Source organism: Mus caroli, unplaced genomic scaffold (assembly GCF_978045245.1).
Source record: "Mus caroli unplaced genomic scaffold, Mus_caroli_1 scaffold_15, whole genome shotgun sequence".
NCBI classification, from domain to species: domain Eukaryota; kingdom Metazoa; phylum Chordata; class Mammalia; order Rodentia; family Muridae; genus Mus; species Mus caroli.
Genome location: NW_028227270.1, coordinates 107,520,743 through 107,547,855, shown reverse-complemented (window position 1 = coordinate 107,547,855; position 27,113 = coordinate 107,520,743). Strand labels below are relative to the sequence as shown.

The 27,113-nt window shown below is 37.9% G+C and overlaps 1 protein-coding gene across 3 annotated transcripts in view; it reads left to right on the top strand.

Annotated features, from left to right (window-relative positions):
- Lyst (lysosomal trafficking regulator) overlaps positions 1-27,113 on the top strand; it is a 175,270-nt gene that overhangs the window by 43,928 nt on the left and 104,229 nt on the right. For 2 of the 3 annotated variants that reach the window (XM_029468642.2, XM_021180035.3), the window contains exons 5-16: positions 2,536-4,615; positions 5,859-6,867; positions 8,471-8,632; positions 9,519-9,675; positions 11,950-12,176; positions 12,580-12,646; positions 15,426-15,535; positions 16,937-17,363; positions 18,718-18,862; positions 19,973-20,146; positions 24,408-24,568; positions 26,111-26,301. In XM_029468642.2, coding sequence (XP_029324502.1) covers positions 2,536-4,615; positions 5,859-6,867; positions 8,471-8,632; positions 9,519-9,675; positions 11,950-12,176; positions 12,580-12,646; positions 15,426-15,535; positions 16,937-17,363; positions 18,718-18,862; positions 19,973-20,146; positions 24,408-24,568; positions 26,111-26,301 — 4,910 coding nt within the window. The remainder of the gene's footprint in view (positions 1-2,535; positions 4,616-5,858; positions 6,868-8,470; positions 8,633-9,518; positions 9,676-11,949; positions 12,177-12,579; positions 12,647-15,425; positions 15,536-16,936; positions 17,364-18,717; positions 18,863-19,972; positions 20,147-24,407; positions 24,569-26,110; positions 26,302-27,113) is intronic. The other variant, XM_029468643.2, reaches the window with a different exon arrangement.

Genomic DNA, 27,113 nt, shown 5'->3' with positions numbered 1-27,113 from the left:
AGTACTTCAGTGGAAATATAAACAGGTTTCTCCCTGGTTTCCCCCTAAATTCAGATTCTCCTGGTTTAAAATTATCTTGTTGTGTCATATTTTTCTTTCTTATACTTTAATGCATATCTGACATAGAGCTCTTTTTTATTATTTTATTATTTATAGTTCAAATGTTATCTCCCTTTACAGTCCCTCCTCCACGGCCCCCACCCCCACCCCATCCTCATTCCCCATTGCCTCTAAGACAGTGCTCTCTCACCCACCCATCCACTCCCATCTCACCCCTCTAACATCCCCTTTCTCTGGGGCATCACACCTCCTCAGAACCAAGCGCATCCCCCCTAATGAGAACAGACGAGGCGGTCATACGGACCAGCCCAGTGTACTCTTTGGTTGGTGGCTTAGTCCCTGGGAGCTCTGAGGGGTCCGGTTACTTGATACTGTTGTTCTTCCTATGGGGCTGCAATCTCCTTCAGCTCCTTCAGTCTTTCCTCTAACTCTTCCATTGAGGTCCCGGAACACAGTCCAGTGGATGACTGTAAGTATCTGTATCTGTCTCAGTCAGGTGCTGGTAGAGCCTCTTAGAGGACAGCCATGCCAGGCTCCTGTCTGCAAGCACAACATGGCATCAGCAATAGTGTTGGGGTTTGGTGCCTGAACATGGAGTGGATTCCAAGTTGGTGGTGGTCTCTGGATGGCCTTTCCTCCAGTCTCTGCTCCATTTTTGTCCCTGCAATTCCTTTGGTCAGGAACAATTCTGGGTCAGAAATTTTGATATGGGTGGGTAGCCTGATCCTCAACTGAGACCATGCCTATCTACTGGAGGTGGTCTCTTCAGGTTCTGTCTCCCCACTTTTAGGGATTTTGGCTGAGGTCATCCTCATTGGGTCTCTCATGTCCCTGGTGTCTGGGACTTTCTAGAGGTTCTCCCCATCCCTCACCCCACACTGCTGCATATTTCTATTCATTCTCCGGACCCTCTGGGCTTCTCTCCTATTCCCTCCATACCTGATCCTGCCCACTCTTTTTTCCCTCCTCTTCCCCTCTTCTATCCAGGTCCCTCCCTCCCTCTGCCTCCTGTGGGATTGAAGCATCCACAGTTGGGCCTTCCTTCCTGTTAAACTTTATATGGTCTGTGAGTTGTATCATGGGTATTCTGAACTTTTTGGCTAATATCCACTTATAAGTGAGTACATACCATGCATGTCCTTTTGGGTCTGGGTTACCTCATTCAAGATGATATTTTCTAGTTTCATCCATTTGCCTGAAAAATTCATTGTTTTTAATAGCTGAGTAGTATTCCATTGTGTAAATGAACCTCATTATCTGTATTCATTCTTCAGTTGAGGGACATCTGGGTTGTTTCCAGCTTCTGGCTATTACAATTAAGGCTGCTATGAACTTAGTGGAACATGTGTCCTTGTGATATGGTGTAGCATTTTTTGGGTATATGCCTAGGAATGGTACAGCTGGATCTTCAGGTAGAACTATTTCCAATTTTATGAATCAAGGCATAGAGCTCTTTTAAGGAAGATATTTAAAGACTTCTAATATATATTTCCTGATTATTTATTGATCCAGTAACTTGCTTATTTTTTATGTGCAGAATTTAAAAATTTTTAATCACTTGAGAAAGTTGATTTATGCCATTTGTGGGAAGTTGATTTCACTGCTGGCATGTTATATTTTAGTGGAATTGGTCCCTTTTAATATTTGCTCTTATCTGCTTTGTTTTCCCTCTCCTAAATAAAGTATAAGATTCTATTAACTTGTATTAATTCTATTTATTCCTCTGTGTTGTATAACTCCATTTTGTATAGACTGCAGTAAATATCATTGCAAAGGGAAAGGTGCATTTAGTTCGATCCTTTCTTTGAGAAGTGATCACTGAATGCTGCTCCACGCTCTGAGGGCTTAGGATGGACTGCTGTTCTCTACACCTGCCTGATTTAGGGAACAAGGCCCTATAGAAATAACTCTTACAGCTCTCACTGTGAGTCTGGCCTGGCAGGATTTTCCTGCAAGGCTGTTTTCCTTGTTACATCTCTCAGTCATGTCAGTCTACAACTATCCTTTAAATCTCAATCCGGGTGCCATTCAACCTAGTGTTTATCCTTGTCTTGATGAATACTTGCTGTGTACCTCTGATTTTGAATTATATGGGTGAATATTGAAGTTCTGAGACACTATAAACTACTCTATGTCTTAATTTTAACATCACTAAAGATTTCTAAATGGTGAGCACAGCAGCTGGTTAATCCAGAGTCTCATATTTTGAAATCACAATGCAATATATAGGTTCAACTTAGGTCTACTTTCCTAATTCTTTTCCTTGCTATTTTCAAATCAGTTTGTATCCCCTGAGCTAATGCCACTTGGCATTGAGAATTAAAAAGATAAGTGTGGGGAGAAGTGACCCAGAGATGCAACTAGGGAAAGCAGCCTTGAAGGAAAATCCTGCCAGGCCAGACTCATGTCGGTTGTGAGTCATTGCCTATATGGTTAACAGTTACTAACCTAAGTCTTCTTTCTTGATTTCATTAGATTTTAACCTGCCATTGTCATCTGATATAATCCTGACCAAAGAAAAGAGCTCAAGTTTGCAAAAATCAACTCAGGGAAAATTATATTTAGAAGGAAGTGCTCCATCTGGTCAGGTTTCTGCAAAAGTAAACCTTTTTCGAAAAATCAGGCGACAGCGTAAAAGTACCCATCGCTATTCTGTAAGAGATGCAAGAAAGACACAGCTCTCTACCTCTGACTCCGAGGGCAACTCAGATGAAAAAAGTACGGTTGTGAGTAAACACAGGAGGCTCCACGCGCTGCCACGGTTCCTGACGCAGTCTCCTAAGGAAGACCGCCTCGTAGCCAAGCTTGACCCCTCTGCCACCAAAGAACAGGTCCTTCCTGACACCATGTCTTTGGAGAACTCCAGAGAAGTCACTCTGAGACAGAATTCAAATGGTGACATATTAAGTGAGCCAGCTGCTTTGTCTATTCTCAGTAACATGAATAATTCTCCTTTTGACTTATGTCATGTTTTGTTATCTCTATTGGAAAAAGTTTGTAAGTTTGACATTGCTTTGAATCATAATTCTTCCCTAGCACTCAGTGTAGTACCCACACTGACTGAGTTCCTAGCAGGCTTTGGGGACTGCTGTAACCAGAGTGACACTTTGGAGAGACAACTGGTTTCTGCAGGTTGGACAGAAGAGCCGGTAGCTTTGGTTCAACGGATGCTCTTTCGAACTGTGCTGCATCTTATGTCAGTAGACGTTAGCACTGCAGAGGCAATGCCAGAAAGTCTTAGGAAAAATTTGACTGAATTGCTTAGGGCAGCTTTAAAAATTAGAGCTTGCTTGGAAAAGCAGCCTGAGCCTTTCTCACCGAGACAAAAGAAAACACTACAGGAGGTGCAGGAGGGCTTTGTATTTTCCAAGTATCGTCACAGAGCCCTTCTTCTACCTGAGCTTCTGGAAGGAGTCCTACAGCTCCTCATCTCTTGTCTTCAGAGTGCAGCTTCAAATCCCTTTTACTTCAGTCAAGCCATGGATTTAGTCCAAGAATTTATCCAGCACCAAGGCTTTAACCTCTTTGAAACAGCAGTTCTTCAGATGGAATGGCTGCTTTCAAGGGATGGTGTTCCTTCAGAAGCTGCAGAACATTTGAAAGCTCTGATAAACAGTGTAATAAAAATAATGAGTACTGTGAAAAAAGTGAAATCAGAGCAACTTCATCATTCCATGTGCACAAGGAAAAGACACCGCCGTTGTGAGTATTCCCACTTCATGCAGCACCACCGCGATCTTTCAGGTCTCCTGGTTTCAGCTTTTAAAAATCAGCTTTCTAAAAGCCCCTTTGAAGAGACCGCAGAGGGAGGTGTGCAGTATCCAGAGCGGTGCTGCTGCATCGCCGTGTGCGCTCACCAGTGCTTGCGCTTGCTACAGCAGGTTTCCCTGAGCACCACCTGTGTCCAGATCCTATCAGGTGTACACAGTGTTGGAATCTGTTGTTGTATGGACCCTAAGTCTGTGATTGTCCCTTTACTCCATGCTTTTAAATTGCCAGCACTGAAAGCTTTTCAGCAGCATATACTGAATGTCCTGAGCAAACTTCTTTTGGATCAGTTAGGAGGAGCAGAGATATCACAGAGAATTAAAAAATCAGCTTGCAACATCTGTACTGTGGACCCTGACCAACTGGCTACGTTAGGAGAGACACTGCAGGGCACCTTGTGTGGTGCTGGTCCTACCTCCGGCTTGTCCAGTCCTTCCTACCGATTTCAGGGGATCCTGCCAAGCAGCGGGTCTGAAGACTTGTTGTGGAAATGGGATGCATTAGAGGCTTATCAGAACTTTGTCTTTCAAGAAGACAGATTATATAACATTCAGATTGCAAATCACATTTGTAATTTAATCCAGAAAGGCAATGTAGTTGTTCAGTGGAAATTGTATAATTATGTCTTTAATCCTGTGCTCCAGAGAGGAGTTGAATTAGTACATCATTGTCAACAGCTAAGCATTCCTTCAGCTCAGACTCACATGTGTAGCCAACTGAAACAGTATTTGCCTCAGGAAGTGCTTCAGATTTATTTAAAAACTCTACCTGTCCTACTGAAATCCAGGTTTGTACGTGTGTATATGGTTTACAGTTGAATGAATGCTTTTGAACATGGGATGAAAATGTGTATATTTGAATTTCTGACCTCCAGGGACTCACCCATAGTATAATCATAGTAACTAACTATTGCTATCAAGAACTTTAGTTTGCCAACCAAACCAAACCAAACCAAAACAAAACAAACAAAAAAAACCACCCTTCCCATGTCTTTTTTTTAAAATTGGATATTTTATTTATTTACATTTCAAATGTTATCCCCTTTTCTGGTTTCCCCTCCACAAACTCCCTATCCCATCCTAACTCACCCCCCATGCCATTTTTAAACATTATTTTAATTAACTTTTCTGGAGGTAGTTAGAGGATAGAAGCTAGAGACATTGATTTTTAGCTTCTCAGTGTGTGTGTGTGTGGGGGGGGGGTGAAATATATTTTTGGTTATATTTCTGAAGGAAAGAAATGTGTGAGACAAAGATATCTAAGAGAAAAGGCCAGTTTAAATGAATGGTTTTGTATTTACAATGTAGATTGCATATTAAAGTCCATTAAAATGTTTATAAAGATCATGTTAGGACAGGAAAAGAGCTTGTATTATTTTATGAGTAGCACATAAACTTAAAGTAGTATTTATGTATTTATGACCGTGTAAAATTTGCACATACATGAACTATTGGGTTCCCGAGTCAATGGCAGCAGGATGTACTTTCTTAAATGCCGCAGTCATGTTTATTACTCGGACAGAGTAGAAAATACAGATAAGCAAAAAGAAAGTCTAAATTGTATTTTACCAATGAATTTTCCAAATTTTGTGATTGTTAATTTTGGAGCAGTTAAGATTGTTAACTTGGGAAGTCCTGAGCAAAGTGTTAGAGAACCAAGGTAGCAAGTGAAGGAAATATATACCTGCTCCCCCCAGTAATAATTATGATATTTAGAATTTCTATGAAATTTATTATTTGAAGACAAAATTCTTTCTTGAGTTGTGTCTTTTAATGTGATATATATATATATATATATATATATATATATTTCTTTTTAAGTACTTCCAGAGCTGTATATAAGCATATAAGTGCTATTAGAAAGTAATTTGAGACCTTGATCAGTATCTTAGAACTATCAAATAATGAACCAGAGTAGGCAGTGTTTAGTGTATATACCACACACAGCAATGGCATGTTTACATAACATATTTACTATTTATAAATGTTTCAGTATGTCATATAAAAATCTTTTTTTCCTATCTCTCACAGGGTAATAAGAGATTTGTTTTTAAGTTGTAATGGAGTAAACCAAATAATTGAACTAAATTACTTAGATGGGATTCGAAGTCATTCCCTGAAAGCATTTGAAACTCTGATTGTCAGCCTAGGGGAACAACAGAAAGATGCTGCAGTTCTAGACGTCGATGGGTTAGACCTCCCGCAGGAGTTGCCGTCCTTAAGTGTGGGTCCTTCTCTCCATAAGCAGCAAGCTTCTTCAGATTCTCCTTGCAGTCTCAGGAAGTTTTATGCCAGCCTCAGAGAGCCTGATCCAAAAAAACGAAAGAGCATTCACCAGGATGTTCACATAAACACCATAAACCTCTTCCTCTGTGTGGCTTTTCTGTGTGTCAGTAAAGAGGCAGACTCTGATATGGAGTCTGCCAATGAGTCAGAAGATACGTCTGGCTATGACAGCACTGCCAGTGAGCCATTAAGTCACATGCTACCATGTCTGTCTCTTGAGAACGTTGTCTTACCTTCCCCTGAATGTTTGCACCATGCAGCAGACATTTGGTCCATGTGTCGTTGGATCTACATGTTGAACTCAGTTTTCCAGAAACAATTTCACAGGCTTGGTGGTTTCCAAGTGTGCCATGAATTAATATTTATGATAATCCAAAAACTATTCAGAAGTCATACAGAGGATCAAGGAAGAAGGCAGGGAGAAATGAGTAGAAATGAAAACCAAGAGTTAATCAGGATATCTCAACCTGAGCTGACATTGAAGGGGGATGTATCATCTGCAGCAGCATCAGACCTGGGATTTCTGAGAAAGAATGCTGACAGCGTGAGTGGATGGGAGTCACAGCATATGCTTCCCACAAGTGCAGAGCAGATTTTGGCTACTGAATCTGTTCCTGGGGAAGGAAAGGCATTTATGAGTCAACAAAGTGAGACTTCTCTCCAGAGCATACGACTTTTGGAGTCTCTCCTGGCCATTTGTCTTCATAGTGCCAGAGCCTGTCAACAGAAGATGGAATTGGAGCTACCATCTCAGGTGATACTTTGCACTTAGTCCATCTCACGTGGCATATATGTGTATTATATGTACTGCATATACATATAATAATTATAATATACATGTTCTAACTTAACACTGTCTATTTTGCCACAAATTTTAAATTTATTTTCAAGTATTAATTATATATAAAACCGGAAATCATAATGACAGTTTTATGTATATAGTGTATTTATATCAATTTACCCTCCTTGCCTTCTCTTTCTTCCTTCCCACTCATCCCCTTCCTTATCCCAGCTAGTTTCTTTTCTATTTCATATTTGTTGTTGTTGTTGTTTGGTGTGTGTGTGTGTGTGTGTGTGTGTAAAGCCCACTACATTTTATTAGGGTTTCTTGTAAAATCCTGGATGAAGAATTATTTACCAGAGCACGAGTTCCTCGCCAGTGGTTATATCACAGGAGAAAAATGTCTTTCCCTTCCCCAGGAACCATTCACTCCTTATAGGTTCTGAGAGGGCTGGGCCTCAGGAGCTCTTTCCCTTGGTACCATTGTCTGACTATTAAATGCACAGAGAAGAATACCAAGTATGGAGGACTCAAGGGACACACAGTTCCTACTCGAAAGAAGTTTACTGTTTAATTTTCTGCAAAAGCCCCTTTAGGAAAGTTTGTGAGTTCAGTGTTAAGTGAGTCGTTGAGGTCATTTTGTTTTAGAGTTTAGAAGTTCATAATCTTGGTGTTACTGTTGGGTACTCTGCCCATATTTTCTGACCTTTGTTTATGGTTTTGTTGTGGTTATCATCTGGTCTGTACCTATTTGTTTTACTTTTTAGACTTCGAATTCCTTCAAAGAAAGATAAGGGTTTTTGGTTTTTTGGTTTTTTGTTTTGTTTTGTTTTGTTTTTTAATTTACTGTTATAGAGAGCTAGGCAAGCCTAATAGCTTCATTCAAAGGATAGAACTGAAGGCAAAAGAAAAAAATAATTAGAACTGCTTCTTAGAATCTTAGAGAACCTTTACGAATAAGGAATTTGTAAACTCTAGAGATAACTAAAATTTGAAGTTTCAAAGAATGCTTGGTTAAAATGTTAAGATTTATTTATTTTTATGTTATATGTATGCTATTTTGCATGGACATAAGTCTTCACACTATGTGTGCAAAGTGTCTGGGGAGGTCAGAAGAGAGGGTATTGGATTCCATGGAACTGCAGTTACAAATAGTTGTGCGCTGCCATATAGGTGTTGGAAATGGAATTTGGGTCCTCTGCAAGGACTCTTAACCACTGAGCCATCTCCCCAGCCTCCAAAAAGTGGATTTATATTTTTTTCAAGACAGGGTTTCTCTGTGTAGTGCTGGCTCTGTAGACCAGGCTGGCCTGAACTCAGAGATCCACCTGATTCTGCCTCATATGTGCTAGGATTAAAGGCTTTTATTACCACCACCCTGCTAAGAGTAGATTTTTTAATGATTAAACAGAATTTTAACAGTACATTATTTGGATAAGAACTCAGATTTTTTTTTGCAGTCAGTTTACCTTCATATTAATTACAAATAAATGGATTTTTCCCTGTTTCTTGTAATCCTTTCTGTCACTTTTTAAATGTGTGTTATTGATATTCTTAGTCTTTCATTTTACCTTAGGGCTTGTCTGTGGAAAATATATTGTGTGAACTGAGGGAACACCTTTCCCAGTCAAAGGTGGCAGAAACAGAATTAGCAAAGCCTTTATTTGATGCCCTGCTTCGAGTAGCCCTGGGGAATCATTCAGCAGATTTGGGTCCTGGTGATGCTGTGACTGAAAAGGTATGAATCATGTGCTGTGTTCTTAGGTCTGGTTAGCAGAAGCGGGCGCTTGTGGGGTGGGATCAGGGCATTGATTTAAATCACAGGAACATGAATTTTGACCAGGTAAATTCCTTGGTTGGTTAATTTCTCCATCATCTGGAAGGGACAATAAATAAATCATCAATTGTCCTGCTTCAAAGAAAAGCAGTTAATCTAACCTGGAAATTTGTTGATTACTGTTCCAATAAGACAAGCTATATTAAGGTTTGATAATATTACTGATAGTCTTTTTTTCCCTAAAACATTTCAGTTTAGAAAATTTCAAATCTAAACAGAAACAATATAGTTGCCTCCTCAGTATCAGCATTCTCCTTTCCTCTCTCCGTTCCCAGTTTTGCTTTACTGAAGTATTTTTAAAGGAGATACTGGTTTGTAGCAGCTGGTAATCTATTAAATGATGACTCAGGAATTATTTATATTTAGATACCTTGTCTGTCTTGTCTTGTTGTATTGGTATAACAGAACTCTCTACTGACTTTAATTTTAAATTGCTCAACAAAAATGACTAGCACTCATATAGAGGGTGGCATTAGAAATTTTGAGTTCTGTTAACATTCTTTTAAAGTAACTATTTTTAATTTTTTCCCCCTGAAACTCATTTCCCTGAAACTTAAAAAGTTTCCCTAAAAACTTTACTGTTACGCTTCTTTTACTTTGGGTTAACTATTGTTAATTTTCTTCTTTACATACCTTCTTTTTTAACCTGATCTGATTACTAAGTTTTTTTCTTTTGAATAAAATATTGAGACAGTTCTTAAAGTGACTTTTTCATGATAAGTAGTCTGTTAACTGAGAAAAAGAGTCAGTGCTGCAATGTTGACTTTGAATTACACTGGCCTTATAGAGTCATCCCTCTGAGGAAGAACTGTTGTCCCAGCCTGGAGATTTTTCAGAAGAAACTGAGGATTCTCAGTGTTGTAGTTTGAAACTTCTAGGTGAGGAAGAAGGTTATGAAGCGGATAGTGAAAGCAATCCTGAGGATGTTGACACCCAAGACGATGGTAAGATGTCTCTGATGCTTGTGATTGGACTGCTAGTTAAACTGTAAATAAACAAAAGGTTCATCCTGCCTGTACATTGTGGCCTTACAGTTTCAAAAAGGCATTGTGTCATCATTTTGTTTTGTCATCGCAACAAATCTGACATTACAAATATATAATGTCAACAGTGACATCGAGACTAGGAAGATAGAGTATAGCCCCAGATATGATTGATCCCTTGCACTGTAAGGATGAAACAAAACCAAACCAAACCCCCTTGTCTAAACCAAGTAGATGCCCAAGAATAAAAATGAAGGAGAAACTTTTTCTTTTATATGCAAGTAAGAAAGGAGATACCCAGAAGTAGATACTACAAGGAAAAGCAGGTGATGTGCCTACAGGGATATGTCTGGGCAGGGAAACTTTCTGAAGAGATGATATGTACATTGGAATCTCACTGTCAGTGACATCCCATGGGTGACAGATGCAGCAGGTTCCTTTGTTTTCTGTAACCTAGCCAGTTCTTAGGATGGAATTGTGTTGCATGGGATCCTTTGTGCTGGCTATGCAGGTTGGATAGAATGTAAATGATGGCCTGCTTGCTTGTTTTATGTCAACTTGACACAAGCTCTCACTTGAGAAGAGGGAACAACCTCAACTGAGGAAATGCCTCCATCAGATTGGCCTGTGGATTTAGTGTTTATTTAGTGATGTGGGTGTGAGGGTCAACTCACTGTGGGTGCTGCTCTTGGGTAGGTAGTCCTGTGATAGATAAGAAAACAGGCTATAGAAATTAGGGGGAGCAAGCCAGTAAGCAGCACTTCTCTATGGCTTCTGCTTCAGTTCCAGCTTTCAGGCTCCTGCTTTTGAGTTCTAGCTTTACTTCCTCAGCGATGAGGTATGACCTGAGAATTGTAAGATGAAATAAACGCTTTCCTGCCCAAGTTGCTTTTTATAGTGGTATTTTGTTACAGCAATAGAAACCCTAACTCAGATTATTTGAGCCACAAGAGTTTTATAAAGGCTCTATCTTTTCAGATACTGACCTTTGGACTTTCTCAGCACTTTTAGCTTAAGTTTACAGTAGTTTATTCTTGCGAGAAGTTGATTTTCTCTTTTGTGTGGAGGGAATGGGAATAATCACTGATTTTAGGGTTGAAAGGTATCTATGATTTTTTTAAAAAAATAATGACCTAATGGTAGTTTTATCATAACCTAGATATAATGTACAAAGGAAAATTTCCTTTGTGTGTTTTGTTTTTGATTGTTTTGTTTTGTTTTTGAGACAAGGGCTCACCATGTAGCTCTGGAACTCACTTTGTAGACCAAGCTAGCCTCCAACCCACAGAGACCTAGCTATTCTGCCTCCCCAATGCTGGGACTAGAGGCATGTACCTCTCTCTATGCCAGGCTTTTTGCTTTAGCTTTTAAGCTTTAGTTTACTTATTATTATTTTTGTGTGAATATTCGTGATATGGGTGACAAATACATTGTGCCATGGTGAATGTTTGGCCAAAGGTCAACTTTGTGAATTCAGTTTTCTCCTTTCACCTATACATGGGTTCCAGGGTCCAAACTTAGGTTGTTGCTAAGGCTTTCGTGGTGAGCGCCTTTACCCACTGAGTCGTCTTACCTGTCTCCTAGATCTTATTTTTTGAGATAGTCTCTAGTGAACCTTGCTGATTCTGTTAAGCTGGCTGGCCAGTGAACTCCAGGGAGTCAATTGTCCTAGGCCTGGTGTTACTGATTCTTGGCACAGAGCCCAGCTTTTTGCATGGATGCTAAGAACCTGAATTCATGCAAAGTGCAGCAAGCACTTTCCTCCCAGCCCTTGGATGAACAGTTTTCAAAGAGTACAGCAGACCATTTTGAGGTCAGTCAGTAAGACAGTCATAAAGCAGACAATGTTTAGAATTTAACAAATGAAGGCTACGATTACCACAGAAATAGGGGCAGATAAAATAAACTTCATTCTGATGTAAATACTTTGGGATAAGAAAGTTTGAGATAAGATTTTCCAGTTGCAACAAAAGAATGTTAAATTTGTATCAGATGTTTATGAAAATTTCTGTTGGTAATATTTGTGGTTTCATTGAGAAGCAAAATTACTTTCAAAATTAAACTACCCATAAGACTTCATTGTTCAAGCTTTAATCAACAGTAATGCTGCAAGGCAAGACTTTGTGAGCATCTTCATAGAAGGAGGGCTGTTTTTGTTGAATGTTCTAAGTGATGAGTTAGGGTTCAAATATTCATATTCGGGAATAAAAACGTTCTTTTTCTTTACTTTGTCAGGGGTAGAATTAAAACCTGAAGCAGAAGGTTTCCGTGGATCGATTGTTTCAAACAACTTACTTGAAAACCTCACTCACGGGGAAATAATATACCCTGAGATTTGCATGCTGGGATTAAATTTGCTTTCTGCTAGCAAAGCTAAACTTGATGTGCTTGCTCATGTGTTTGAGAGCTTTCTGAAAATTGTCAGGCAGAAGGAAAAGAACATTTCTCTACTCATACAACAGGTAAAGGATGTCCTATGTTGAATCAGTACTTACACTCATGCTCCAATTCTTCTTCTTCTTATGTTTAACCCAGTGATTTTCTAAAGCCATCTAATCCTATATTTCTCAAGTGAGTAGCATGAAATTAATACTGTCATTAGCTAAACAGTAATGTATCCTGAGAGCAGATCTTAAAACTTGTATTTAATCCTATAACAGTATTTTTTGAGTCATTTAAAAACACACCCACAGACACACACACTCTCTCTTTCTCTCTTTCTCTCTCTCACACATACATGCACACACACGTGCACATGTATACACATAGGCTCTTATGAAATAAATTATTATGACATTACAGTTATATTATGCTTACACGAAGTCAAATGTTTTAATTTTGTATGTTTCACTCTTTAATCTTCAGGGAACTGTGAAAATCCTTCTAGGCGGGTTCTTGAATATTTTAACACAAACCAACTCTGATTTCCAAGGTGAGTTGAACCTGGTTTAAGGAAATAACTTTGTAATTATTGTGCTGTTGTGTGAAGAATTCATTGTGTCTTCCACTAGCATACTGCTCCATGGTTTCCAAATTGTTTTTATGTGTATCATCCTATTTGTTCCTCATGCTCACTCAGTGAAATATTTTGAGTAGAGGGGCAGAATGTTGATAACAAGGCCTGCAGTAAGTTGTTCAGTAGCTTTGTGAGGACAGTAACCTGCTCTCGACACTATACTGATGCTTTATCTGGTGTTCTCTCCTTAGTTCTTTCTCAGACAGTTGAGAAATTTGTGATGAAAGCGAACATGATTTCTGCCCACAGTAGATCTAAATTATAGATGAGGGTTAAGACGAGTATATGTGAAATGTTAATTTGGATTTTGTGATGCTTCCTTCCTCCAAGTTAATTTCAAGTTATACGTTTTTATCAGGAATACCCAATATTAGTGTTAAGTCCTCTAGAGGACAACATATCCAAGCTTTGTGATGGCTGTGTCTTATTATTAGGGATGTTAATTTTAACCATCTCAGGTAAAGATAGTCTATAGGTTTTCTCTATTGTAAGTTGCAAGTATGTTATGGGTGGCAACTTGAAAGTATGTAAATTTCACTTTTCTCATATTTCAGCCCGCAGTTTTTATCATCTATTGGTGATCATGCATGAAAAGGGTAGTACTGTAATATTTGCTAAATAGTGATTTTGTACTTCTGGCATTCTTTGTACGTTTATGAGTTGGGATTTTACTATAAGGAAAAGGATTTTCCCTCCATTTACTTAGTTAGTGCATGAATATATTGTCCTTACGTTACCCTCTTACATACCAGCTTTCCATTACAAACAGTTAACACTGGTATGGCATGTTGAAGCTCACAAGCCTCTGTTAGCACATTACTACTAACACTCATAACACACTCAGTTTCTCCTAAGGCATTGCCTAACATCCTCTTCTTAGTCCTAAAGAGCCCTTCCCTTCCAGGATACATTACAATAAATTGTCATATTTCCTTGCTTTTGTTGCTATGCCTTTTATGTCAAACCTAGGGAAGACTGATCTATGATCCCAAAGATTTATTATTTCTAAAAATTATTTTCTTCTCTCCATATTCTTTGCTCTTTGTTTTCTTACATATGAGTTGTAATATTGGGCTGTGAAGGTTGATCCTGCCATGTATCTTATCTCATGTACTTCTCTTCTTTTGTGCTACATTCAAGGAGACTTTAAAAGTTCTACTCCATTGGGGCTGGAGAGAGAAAGTGCCCAGTGGTTAAGATCACTCACTTCTTATTTGAAGGCCTTGAGTTCAGTTCCTAGCAGCACACAGCAGCTCACAACTGTCTGATGTCCTCTTCTTTATGCAGATGTACATGCATACAAAATACCCATAGACATAAAATAAGTAAAGAAATATGCATGTCAAACATTTTAAAAGCAATTATATCCCAATATTTTATTCATTTTTAAAATTATGGTAGCTGCCCAATGTCTTTGTTCCTTTTCAGTTGCTGTGATGAAACACTATTACCAGGGCAATCTATAGAAGAAAGCATCTCTCTCTCTCTCTCTCTCTCTCTCTAGGAGAAAGCATTTAATGGAGGCTTACAGTTTCTAAGGGTGAAACCTTGGCTGTCATGACAGGGAGCATGGCAGTTGGCAGGCAGGCATGGCTCTGGAGCAGTAGCCAAGAGCTTTCATGTGATCCATAAGCAAGAGGCAAGGGAGAGAGAAAGAGAGTGGGAGAGGGATAGAGAGCGAGGGAGAAAGGGAGAGAGAGGGAGAGAGGTGGGGTGGGGAGAACTGGGAAAGGTATGGGATATTGAAATCTCAAAACCCACCCCTAGTGACATGTTTCTGCCAACAAGGCCGCACCTCCTAATTCTTCTCAAACAGTTTCACCTAACATATGACCCTACCAAGGCCATTTTCACTGAAACCACCACACCTATTTTATAGTTATGAGTCCTTTTGCTTGATTATTTTCTGTCTTTAAAAAATTATTATTTGTGTGTATCTATTTGCACACTCACACTGAAACCTGTCCATTTTGAACTTTTAAGAAAAATCTAAACACATTTTGGCTGTGCTACTTTTTTCTTCAAAACCCTTTAAGGGACTTCCATTAATTACCTGCAGGGTGAAGGCCAGGCCAATTTATGGTATCCTTGTAAGTGGTCCTTTCAGAAACACTTTCTCTTACACTATCCTGTCTGCTCATTGCCTTCATGAAGCAGGTTACTTAAAAGGGGTCTCTAGTCTTAAACCTCCGATCTTTTAAGATACATCTCAGGTTTTACAGCAGTATTGTTTTTGTCATGTCTGCTTTATAGAGCATAATTTCTGTTTTCTGTTTTGAGTGAGGAGCAGCTGAAACATACATGAACAAATATACTTGAAACACTGTTAAAACAATCTACAAATTGTTACTTTATGGATTTTTATGAATTAGTGTACCATTGCTTATACTTTATGCTAGACTCTCTAGTAGATGAAAATGATCAAACAAAACAGCTTGTGATATTTATATAATCTTTTCTATTTTACATCTGTCATTTAAGTTCCATGTAAGATGTAGTAGTTATAACCTAAACAATTTCCATTTTATTAGTGTTAGTTCATTTGCCTTTAGTTATCTTGCTATTTCTTCAGCAATTTTTGTGATTACTAACTCTGTTGTTTATAATCATTCAGTATATGATTATAGTTTTGTACTTCTTTCAGTGAAATTTGATTATTATCTTCCTTTAATTTTTTTCTTCTTTTTAACTTTAGCATGCCAGAGAGTACTGGTGGATCTCTTGGTATCTCTGATGAGTGCAAGGACGTGTTCAGAAGACTTAACTCTTCTTTTGAGAATATTTCTGGAGAAATCTCCTTGTACAGTAATTATGCTAGAATTTTTATATTTTCACTAATTCCTTAATATAATGTATTTTCACTAATTTGTAAACCATTAGCTCTTGCTATTGTAATTACTATTTAGCCCAGTACCATGTTTTATGTTTGACATATTCAGCTATAGTATCTGTATATATCTTGATTTTACTTTGATTTGGACTAACAAGATGCCTTTAGCCCAATGTCAACTCCAGCCTTTCTGCTTGAGAAATGCTGTGATTTTAATTACTAAAGAAAATGTAATTATGAATCACAACAACCATCCCAGATGTTTCCTTTCTCTAAAGAATCATTATCTGTTCTTTAGTTGAGCATTCTACTTCCCATTGCTGTAGCCTAATGGCTCTAAGCAGGGAACCCATTTTTGTAAAGCAGTCTTGATTGGAAGAATCTACAAATTAATCACAAAACATCAAGGCTATGTGAAGAAGGATGAACACTGCTCTGTCCACTTCACTGCCCGCCTCACCACCCATTTAAGTCTCCAGTCCCCATGGAAGCTCTGTGGATACCAGTGTGGGTCATTTGAGAGATTGGCTGTATGATAGATTATTTCTTTTTTAAATTAAGTGTACATTTTAACATTACATCTTTACCTTTTCTGTATTCCATTTAAACAAAAACCTTATAATTATGATGAGTAAAACCGTAAAACATTACTTCAGTTCACCAAAACCAAATGAAAGAAATTTTTCTTGGCCAGGGGGAAAAACAAGTGAAACAATAATAATAGTTATTATTGTTGTTATATAATTATGAAATTGTTATTGTTAATTGAGTGTGAACATTCAAATTTATGTAGTTGATCATTGTATAATATCATTTAGGGATCTGGAGAATTGTAAGGTTGTATTCGTCACTTAAAAATACTTGAGTTATAGGACTGGAAAGATGCCTCAGTGGTTAGAGTACTTGCTGCTCAGTCATGCAGACCTGAGTTCAGATCCCAGTAGCTATGCAGGGCATCTTACAAACCCCTGCAACTACAGCTCCAAGGGATCTGAGCCTACTTCCTGGCCCTTTCAGGCTCCTGTGCAGGCAGGCAGGCAGGCAGGCACACACTCACATGTGCACACTTTAAAAATAAAAATAAATCTTAAAAATAGTTTTGAGAGAAATACCATAGGAAGTGATAACCTTGTTTTATAGAAATAGTTCCTCATATAATTAATGTATTTCACTTATACTACTTAAAAGCTACTCATAAATAGTAGATTTATAACATAAATACCAAAATTTAAACCAAATTTATTGAGAAATTGCATAATAATTAAATCTATTATACATAGGTATGTTTGTATTTTTTCTTATAACCTGAAATTTTAGGTTATTATGTATCTGGGTTATAAGACTGTAAACTTCTACTTGCTTTTCTTTTTCTCTAGGAAATTCTTCTCCTTGGTATTCACAAAATTGTTGAAAGTGATTTTACTATGAGCCCTTCACAGTGTCTGACCTTTCCTTTCCTGCATACCCCGAGTTTAAGCAATGGTGTCTTATCACAGAAACCTCCTGGGATTCTTAACAGTAAAGCCTTAGGCTTATTGAGAAGAACACGGATTTCCCGAGGCAAGAAAGAGGCTGATAGAGAGAGGTTTCCCTGTAGGCTGCTTTCCTCTTGGCATATAGCCCCAATCCACCTGCCATTGCTGGGACAGAACTGCTGGCCACACCTGTCAGAAGGATTTAGTGTTTCTCTGTGGTTTAATGTGGAATACATCCATGAATACGAGAGTGCTGCAGAAAGGGGGAAAAGAGTAAAGAAAAGAAACAAACCATCAGTTCTAGAAGACGGCAGTTTTGAAGGAGCAGGTATGATGGAAGGGTCTGACCTATACACTAAGATTCTTCAAATAGCTGTTTGCCTGAGCTTTAAGCATATCTGGCAGTATTTTAATGTATTCTTTAAGTGTTATCCACCTTAAAGGTCCTACTTCACTACTGAATTACCAAAGCCTGAGTTTTCAAACAGCCTTGAAATCTTCATTGACTCTAAACTTTAGATAGGGAAGTGGGGATGCTCTATTTCTGCAACAGCTGTTGAAGTTACCAGTCCCATGACTGTGTTAGTGTGGCTTCTGATACTAGATAGTGATAAATAAAACCCTATAGCCATTTTATTTTAAGTTCTCCTTCTGTGTCTTACACCAATGGCCCCTTCTAGTTACTGTCCCTGATCATTTATATGTAACAGTCCAAAGTTAGAACAGAGTTCATTTGTAACTGAAGAACTGCTGTTAGGATGTATTGAAATTGAATTTTGTTTTTGTTCTCTTCTTTTTTAAGCAATCAACAGTTCTTAAGTCATACAGCAGCTAGAGGAAGTAGTCTTAGAAACTGGCTGTGTATTTTTTTAACCTGTTAAAAATGGTGGCTAATATTTATATACCCTAATAATTGATAATGTTCCTCTTTTTTAAAGTCTGAGCTTTTGGACATGCACTGTTTATTTTAGTGCATCTTAGCTTAGTTTAACAAAGTCACATCATAGTGACAAATAGCTTATCGAACATATTCCACCTGCCATTGCTGTCACAGATAATGGGAGTATACAGGTAACTCAAGATTTAAGTAGGAAGATGCCATTGGGAGGGATAACCAGTGAGCCCAAAGCCATAAACACTTCTCTCAGAGGAGACAAACTGTGATTCAGGGTTTTGGCATCCCTTAGCATGTTTATTTCAAGGTTGTTCACTACCTTAAATAATGATCATTTGAGCACTGCAGCTTTTCTAAGAAGAGTATTAATAATATTATAGATCATGCCTTTGTAACAATTTTTTTAGTGCAAGGCATCTGTTGATGGCATGTGCTCCCTGGGCCATGGTCAGTTGTGTTAGAGTGGCCCAATCCAACAGAAGCAGAACCTTGGTATAGAGTGTGGCTGATGATGGTCCTTTAGCACCCTCAGGCCTTGTAGTTTAAAGCATTTAATAACTTTTAAAACACTGGAGTTTTTTTGTTTTGGGTTTTTTTTTTTAGCCCACTGTGTTCTTTTGAGGTTAACATGTAACCTTTAAATACAGTTGTTTGGAACAGGTTTAAGCCTTTGGTGTAAATGATCTGTTACAAATAAACCAACATACATTGTATTCTTTAAAATGTACTTTTCCATAAAGATTGTATGAACTATTTTGTTGATGATTCTAACATTTTTTTCTCACAGAAGGTGATAGACCAGAAGTTACAGAATCCATCAATCCTGGTGACAGACTCATAGAAGATGGCTGTATTCATTTGATTTCACTGGGGTCCAAAGCATTGATGATCCAAGTGTGGGCTGATCCCCACAGTGGCACTTTTATCTTTCGGTATTGATTATTCTCAACTCTTAGCAAATATATCATTACTTAAGAATTTATCAAATAATATTTATAATAAAAATCTGTTATTAGACATCATTACAGAAAAATTAAAAGAACAATTATCAGCAGCACGTGGATTCTATCTAGCAGTACAGAGATAGCATAATATGCCAAACAAATCAGGTGCCTAGACCTCCAGCAGACATGACTGGAGAAGTCCTGCTGAAGACAGTCATACTGGCAGTCTTGGTTTCATGGCTCGTAGGCAGAGAGAGGATGCTCTCCATGCACGACCTTCCAGTTCCCTAAACCAGTACAACCATTGTTATGCCATGCAATAAGGATAGTAACGTCTATGGGACAGTGTTTCTCTATTTAGCGGTTTTTACTCAAACAGTACTCTCTCCTTGTGTCCTTAAGGGCACAATACTTTTATTCTTGTTCTGTTTTCTTGTTCTCCTTTTTCCCTATCACAGGGTGAAGGGGCCAGCCTGTCCCTGGACAAGAAGCTTAGAAGACACTTTGAGACAAGCATGCTTGGGTTTGAATAGGGGTGTGGTGTTTATCCTGCTTCCAGAGACAGCTTCTCCATGAGTTCAAACAGGACACAGCAATTTACTAGTTTAATGTATATTACATATTATCTTCCTAAAAGTCAAAAGTCTGTATGGTATTTAGATTTTGTGTTTTGTAGATATTATAAATGTTATTAGGTGTTTTCTGCATACATTTTCTCCTTATACTTTCAGTAATCTTGTAAAGAAAGTTAGCATCCAATGCATTCTGGCATTTATACATTTATTACAGTATGTATTAGCTTCTTGAACAAAATATTACATTATAATTTCTAAAATAGACAATGAGTATATTAAGTAGAAACTGCCTTTATAGAAATTATTGCCCAAGTTATTAACATCAGTCAATGAATCTAATCCATTTTAGTTTATAAATTGAGGAAGCAGATGTAATGTAAAAGTCACACTGACTTTCTCAGTTGGTTTGTTTTAAAATAGAAGTTACTTTTAATCTCACATATTGATCATGACAGTTGCAGCATATGTGTTAACTATTAAGGTCAGAATTGTCATGTTTTTGATCTGTGACTTTTTTCTGCAGTGTGTGCATGGACTCAAATGATGACACGAAAGCTGTTTCACTAGCACAGGCGGAATCACAGGAGAACATTTTCTTTCCAAGCAAATGGCAACACTTAGTACTTACCTATATTCAGCATCCTCAAGGGAAAAAGAATGTCCATGGGGAAATCTCCATATGGGTCTCTGGGCAGAGGTAAGAAGCATTCTCAGAGATATGCTTCTCAGTTACAGTTTCAGTTTCAGTTTTAGTCTTCATTCCTGAAACATTGCAAACTAGGTAAAATTTAATATGTATTAACAGAAATTTATATAAAAACTGGATTCCTTTTTTTTTTTCTTTTCTTTTCTTTCTTTTTCTTTCTTTTTTTTTGTTTTTTGTTTTTTTGTTTTTTGTGGTTTTTTTTGGTTTTTTGAGACAGGGTTTCTCTGTGTAGCCCTGACTGTCCTGAAACTCACTTTGTAGACCAGGCTGGCCTCGAACTCAGAAATCCACCTGCCTCTGCCTCCCAAGTGCTGGGGTTAAAGGCGTGTACAACCACTGCCCGGCATTGGATTTTTTTTTCCCTGTTTATCACTTCAGTACAGAAGTCTTCCATAGACATAACTTTTGAAAATTGTCCATGAATTCTGCTTGTGAAGGTTCAGCCAACATTAAACTGGAAATATTGAGAATATTGAGACATTTATAGTATTGTCTTCTGGTTATTCTCTAGACAATAGAGCATAACAGCTATTTATAAGGCATTTATTTTAGGTGTTACAAGTAACTTAAAGATAGTTTAACTTATCTAAGAGGCTATGTGTAAGTTATATGTAAATATGGTATTTTCTAGAAGGGATTTGAATATTCTTAGCTTTTGGTATCTGTGGGATGCCTGCAACCCACCTCCAGTGAATACTATGGATGACTCTATTTAGGTATGAGGAGCAAACTAGAAACCTGGGCATTATATATTTATGATCGATATATACTAGGTAAGCAATTATTGGAGATGTAATATTGTCCCTCAAACCCATATGTTACAAGAATGTATCCACTAGAAGTTCTTTAAATTAATTGAATAAGAAGGCTAATACCTAAATTAAGTTGGGTAGAAAAAAAATTAAATGGCTAGAGGATATAAAGCATTTATACTTGGTAATAGACTTAGATTGGGTCTTAGAACTATACAATGTGACAGATTCAGGTAGAATACTGCATGACTTTTGCCACATAGACTTCACAACCAAATTAATAAACATTTGTAGACTATCTTAATGAAGATATTAACCCTGAATGAACTGTGCCCTAGTTTGCTCTAATAAAACACTAACCAAAAACAACTCGGGGAGAGAAGGATTTATTTGGTTTATGGGTTCAGGCAGGAACTGAAGCAGAGAACACAGGAATGCTGACCCCTGGCTTGCTCAGCTGCCTTTCTTATCCAGCACAGGACTACCTGCCTATAGGTATTGCAGCATAGCAGGTCCTCCTCCATTAATCAGCAATCAGGAAAACATCCCACATCCATGCCAACAGGCTAGTCTCATAAAGGCAGTTCCTTAACTGAGACTCCTTCTTCCTGGGTGACTTTGCCAAGCTGTCAAAAACTAACCAGCACAAATTATAAAGGTGGCTGGAAGGAGTCTCAGTTGAGTCATGAGAAAGAGAAATAGGTAGAAAAGATGGGAAAAAAGCTTGGCAAGAGTGAGTGACAAGCTGACAGTTATAATTTACTTTTTTATAAAAGTTTGTTATGTGTCATATAGTTGTTAGACCTTTTGCTAGGTGTTTTATATATGTTGCCTCCTAATCCTCTCAAAAATTACTCAAGAGAGATTAGTTCACTGAAGTCATATATATCCTTAGCACAAATTAAGTGAATTTTGTCAGGTATTTATCAAGGAATTATTGTGTGTTAGACACAGCACTGCTGTAGGAGACTGAAAGCACCGGTTACTTTCAACCATCAGCTTTCAATCACTGAGAGAGAGAAAGAAGAATGGCTTTGGGGTAGTCTATGATGTCTGCTACAGGAAGTTAAACTCAAGTTTAGTTTTGTTGATTTATTGAAGAAAGTCTATCTTCAAAACAGTATTCCTAACTGACTAGGCCTGAATGGCAGCTATACCCAATATAAATTTATTTTCTGGACACTGGGTTGGAACTCTTAGAGCTGGATATGGACCCCATTCTTCTTGAGCAATCTCCTCATTCCTTAAGCTAGTAACAACTGCCCGTCATTGTATTGCGTCTTTGCACTGTGCCTCATTTTGTCCCTCTCTATGGGATATACTTCACTATGAAGTAGGTATGTTATTGACTTGACTATTTTACATGGCTCAACTGAGACCTGGAGTGGGATAATGAAACTTGCCTGGAGCTGTGCTACATGGGAGCAGTGTAGGCAATACTTGAAGCTCTGAGCCTAGATGGTGATCATCCTGTGTACTATGCTGCTCCTTCAGCCCTTTCTTCCTCAGGATGTTTGATGGCTATAGGACCGTACACTAGTTCCTAGGCACTTTCAGAGTGAGAGAGGAGGTTGTCATGAGTACTTCTGCAGTCAGTGAGTACAGTCTCTTGACTCACACATTGCTCTCTCCTTCCTTTCCCACTTACTAATTTACTTTGCTTTGAAGACATTTTTTTTACCAGTTGGTAGAAGTTAATTTCATTAGTTAACAGATCAATGAACAGGTGACAAAGGTCAGCAGTATTATTTTGTTGATTTAAATTTGATTCTTTGTTACTTTAGAAGCTATGTATTGTTTTCCTACAAAGAATGCATTTCAAGAAGTTATTTTAATAAAAAATAGCAAGCTAAGCATAGTGACTCACACTTGTAATTCCAGTATTGTAGAAGTTGAGACAGGAGGATTGCTGTGAGTTCAAGGTCAGTCTAGACTATAGAGGGAGACCACCTTAGAGAAATGAACAAACAAAAACAAAAAAGCATAACAACACTGGAAAAATAGCTTATTAGCACCAAAATCACACAAGAGTGTGTGGCAGAGATATGCTTAGTATTTATTGTTTATTTTACATTCATCTTGCCGTATTTTTTGTCTTGTGCAGGTTCTATGCCCCAGTACAGGGCAATGCCAGGGCCAGGAAGCAGGAGTGGGTGGGTTGGGGAGCAGGGCGGGGGGGGGAGGGTATAGGGACTTTTGGGATAGCATTTGAAATGTAAATGAAGAAAATATCTAATAAAAAGAAAAAAGAAAAGTAAATCATAATGCCACAAGGTGGCAGTAGTGTTTTAATTGTGGCCATTTATTAGTCCAGAAAGGAAGCAGTCATATTATCTCATTTCTTTCCATATATATATAAAAATATATATATATATATAAATTTTTATTTCCTTTTATTATATATATATATACATACATATATATATATAAAATACTCACATATATATGTATTTGTATGTATGTGTATAATGTATTCCTCTTGGAGCTGATGAGATGGCGTAGCAGGAAAAGGTTCTTGTCACCAAGCCTTACAGTCTGAGTTTGATTCCTGTAACTCAGTTGAGAGAATTGACTTCTACAAGTATTGAAACTTAGTGTACATATGGACACAGAAATATACACACATATATACGAAAATTTGATTTTAAAAATGAAAAATGTTACTATAGGATAATTGGTTTTATTTACTAAATGTGAATCAGATACTAAAGTTTTAAAATAGATGTATTAAAAAGGTATAATTTCTTAAAGTGAGTTATCCATGTAAGTCTCCATTTTCAAAATTTTAGACTTTGCCTTGATAGGTCATCCTCATTGCCCTAATGTGGAGTTTAAGGCATTCCTGAAACAGGGGTGGACTTGCACTTTGCAGTGTCTTCAGGTGATGGAGTCCCGTCAGCCTTTGTGTTTCTCTCTGAGAAAACCCTACTTTTACCTGTCCCAGTTCTGTTTTACATAAGAGTTCTTGACCAGCCTTTACAGAGAAACAGAACAAACAAAATTTCTGTAATCTTTAGCATTAGAAAACAAAATACAAAAACACTGGTATTTTAGCGTTTAATACAGAAAAAGTTGGGAACATTTGGAAACTGATTCCAACCCTCATGGAGCATTAGAAATCATCGCCAAGATGTGAGACTTTGACAAAATAAGGAGAGATTATTACTTTGTTCTGTAAGCCAAGGAGGCACACATGCAGGAGGCAGGTCACAAAGACAGCGTGGAGCAAATGCCAGGAAGGGGCATGCGTGGGAGCCAGGAGACAAAGAGTGTGGAGCAAATGTGTTTTTTCTTCCCTGGCAATATGTAGGATCGCTGGGCATCTGTTCTGCAGGTATTGTCTGCTGCCTGCACCTCTGACCAAGAGACAGAGGCTACCCTCTTTTCCCTTCCATTGTCTATAACACAACTCAGGGCCTAGAGAAGTTCAGGAACCTCCCCGTATTAAATGCTCATGGTATTCCTACATATCATTCATTTAACCTTTGTTTTTAATGTAGGAAGACTGATGTCATCTTGGATTTTGTGCTTCCAAGAAAAACAAGCTTATCATCAGACAGCAATAAAACATTTTGCATGATTGGTCATTGCTTAACATCCCAAGAAGAGTTTCTGCAATTAGCTGGAAAATGGGCCCTCGGGAACTTGCTCCTCTTCAATGGTATGTTTTCCCCCATGAAACATTTACAAACTTTAAATTAACTCATCTTACATAAATTAACCTGAGAGCAATCCTGGTCTCTCCTTCTTGACTTTTGTTTAGTAGGTACTTCAGTCCCAAGATTCTAACACTCACGTTCAAGATACTTTTACTGTTTTTGTTACAGAATGTTTTCTTACAGTTGCTAAGTGATATGGAGATATAGTTTCTAACCTCAGCCCATACACTTAATCAGCGTTGCTTAGGAAGTACAATGACATAACTAGGAAACCTATTTATGTAAATCTTATTTATGGCTTTTAATGTGTGTGTGGGTGTTTTGCCTGCTTATGTGTCTGTGTGCCACATATATGCCTGGTGCCCACAGAAGTCAGATCCTGGGTCACTAGAGCCACAGGAAGTTGTAAGCTGCCATGTAAGAGCTGGGAGTTAAATGCAGGCCCTCGGCAGAGCCAGTCAGCGCTCTTAACCATGAAGCTCCTTCTCCTGTCCCTCTTCTATTCGTGATTTTAGTACATTCTATCCAAATAGTGAATTTTTGCAAAAGCAATGAAATATATTAAGCCTGGCACATGGTAGCATTTGGAGTGTGTTTAGATAAGAGAAAATAAAGGCATCAATCTAATTTCATTTAAAATGAAATGTACCAAGAAAGAGTTTTCGTCAATTTTTTAAGGTCCTCATTTATTAAAAAAGAGGAAAACAAACAAACAAAAAAGCAGCTGGGCAGTGGTGGTGCACGTCTTTAGTCCCAGCATTTGGGAGCAGAGGGAGGCGGATTTCTGAATTTGAGACTAGCCTGGTCTATAGAGTTAGTTCCAGGATGGCTGGGCTATACAGAAAAACCCTGTCTCAAAAAGTCAAAACAGCAACAACAACAAGAGTCTGTCACAAAGCGGAGGGTAGTGGTGGCGATGGTAATGGTGGATGGATGGTTTAGAAGTTAGGAACACTCCTTGCTCTTGCAGAGGATCAGGTTCTGTTCCCAGCACACACATGGTGGCTCACAACCATATGCAACCCCAGTTCCAGGGGATCCAATGCCTTCTTCTAAATTCACAGGCACCAGGCACTACTGCAGGCAAAATGCCCATACACATAAAAATAAATCTTAATAAAAATAAAAATAGATCTTAAACAGCAACAACAACCCCCCCCCCAAAAAAAAAAACCAAAAAGAAAATAGCAAAACAAACCTAAATGTGGTTAGATTAAAATTCACACCATCTTAAGAAACAACAACAAAAAAATTATCAAAAGCTTCCGAGTTTACTTTATATCTGTGTAAGGTCTTTAACATAGTCTACATAGGTCAGTGTCCTTTACACTTATGTGGAAACTGAGCCTTTGAGTTTTGTAAGATACAGTAAAGAACTGAAAGAATCTGTCAAACACACACACACACACACACACACACAGAGAGAGAGAGAGAGAGAGAGAGAGAGAGAGAGAGAGAGAGAGAGAACCTCATTTTCTTGCTGTTTATGAAAAATTCTACTTGAAATGCATTAAATGATGAGTTCTACTTTTCTGTTTATCCAGGAGCTAAAATTGGCTCACAAGAGGCCTTTTTCCTGTATGCTTGTGGACCCAACTACACATCCATCATGCCATGTAAATACGGAAAGCCAGTGATTGACTACTCCAAATACATTAATAAAGAAATTTTGAGATGTGATGAAATCAGAGACCTTTTTATGACCAAGAAAGAAGTGGATATTGGTCTCTTAATTGTAAGTTTTAGCGTCATAGGTTTCTGTAGGTATGTTCATTGGAATGTATAATTAGCAGTGAGTTAGATTCCTAAAGTTTTTAATTTTGTTCTTTTCTTAGAATGTGGAGTTTTTTATTAAAAGAATTTATGAAACACTTTAATATCCTATTAATCTTGTTTCATGCTTTAGGTGTATATATTCTTATTTGTTTGAAATTATATTTATATAGCAATTTTATCAGCTGTTTATTTTATACCTAATAATCTTTTGTTTACGATACATTGAAGATACAACACTTTCAGCTTGATATAGTTTTTTTAAAATATCATGTTATATTTCTTTTCATACTTATTGGTCGTGAAAACTTTATATGCCTCAGTATAGGGGAATGCCAGGACCAAGAAGTGGGAGTGGGTGGGTAGGGGTGGGGGGGTGGGCAGGGTATGGGGGACTTTTGGGATAGCATTGGAAATGTAAATGAGGAAAATACCTAATTAAAAAAAAAGAAAAATGCAACAAAAGAGAAAGAAATACAAATATTCACTTATAATATTAGCTGTAATTGCATGTATTAAGAGACTATGGGATGGTTCAGTGGGTACAAAGGTTTGTTGTGCAAGCCTGACCTTGTGTGTGTGGGCTCACCTTGAACCCTGGGACCCATGTAAAGCTAGACAGAAAACCACATGCATGTTGCAACATGTATATGTGCACACACACAGATTAAAATTTAGTAACATGTATTCATGGTTTACATTATTTACTCATTAATATCAATGTAAAGTAGGCATTTCCTGTTCAAAGTATTGCTATTTGTTCCCTATTACTTT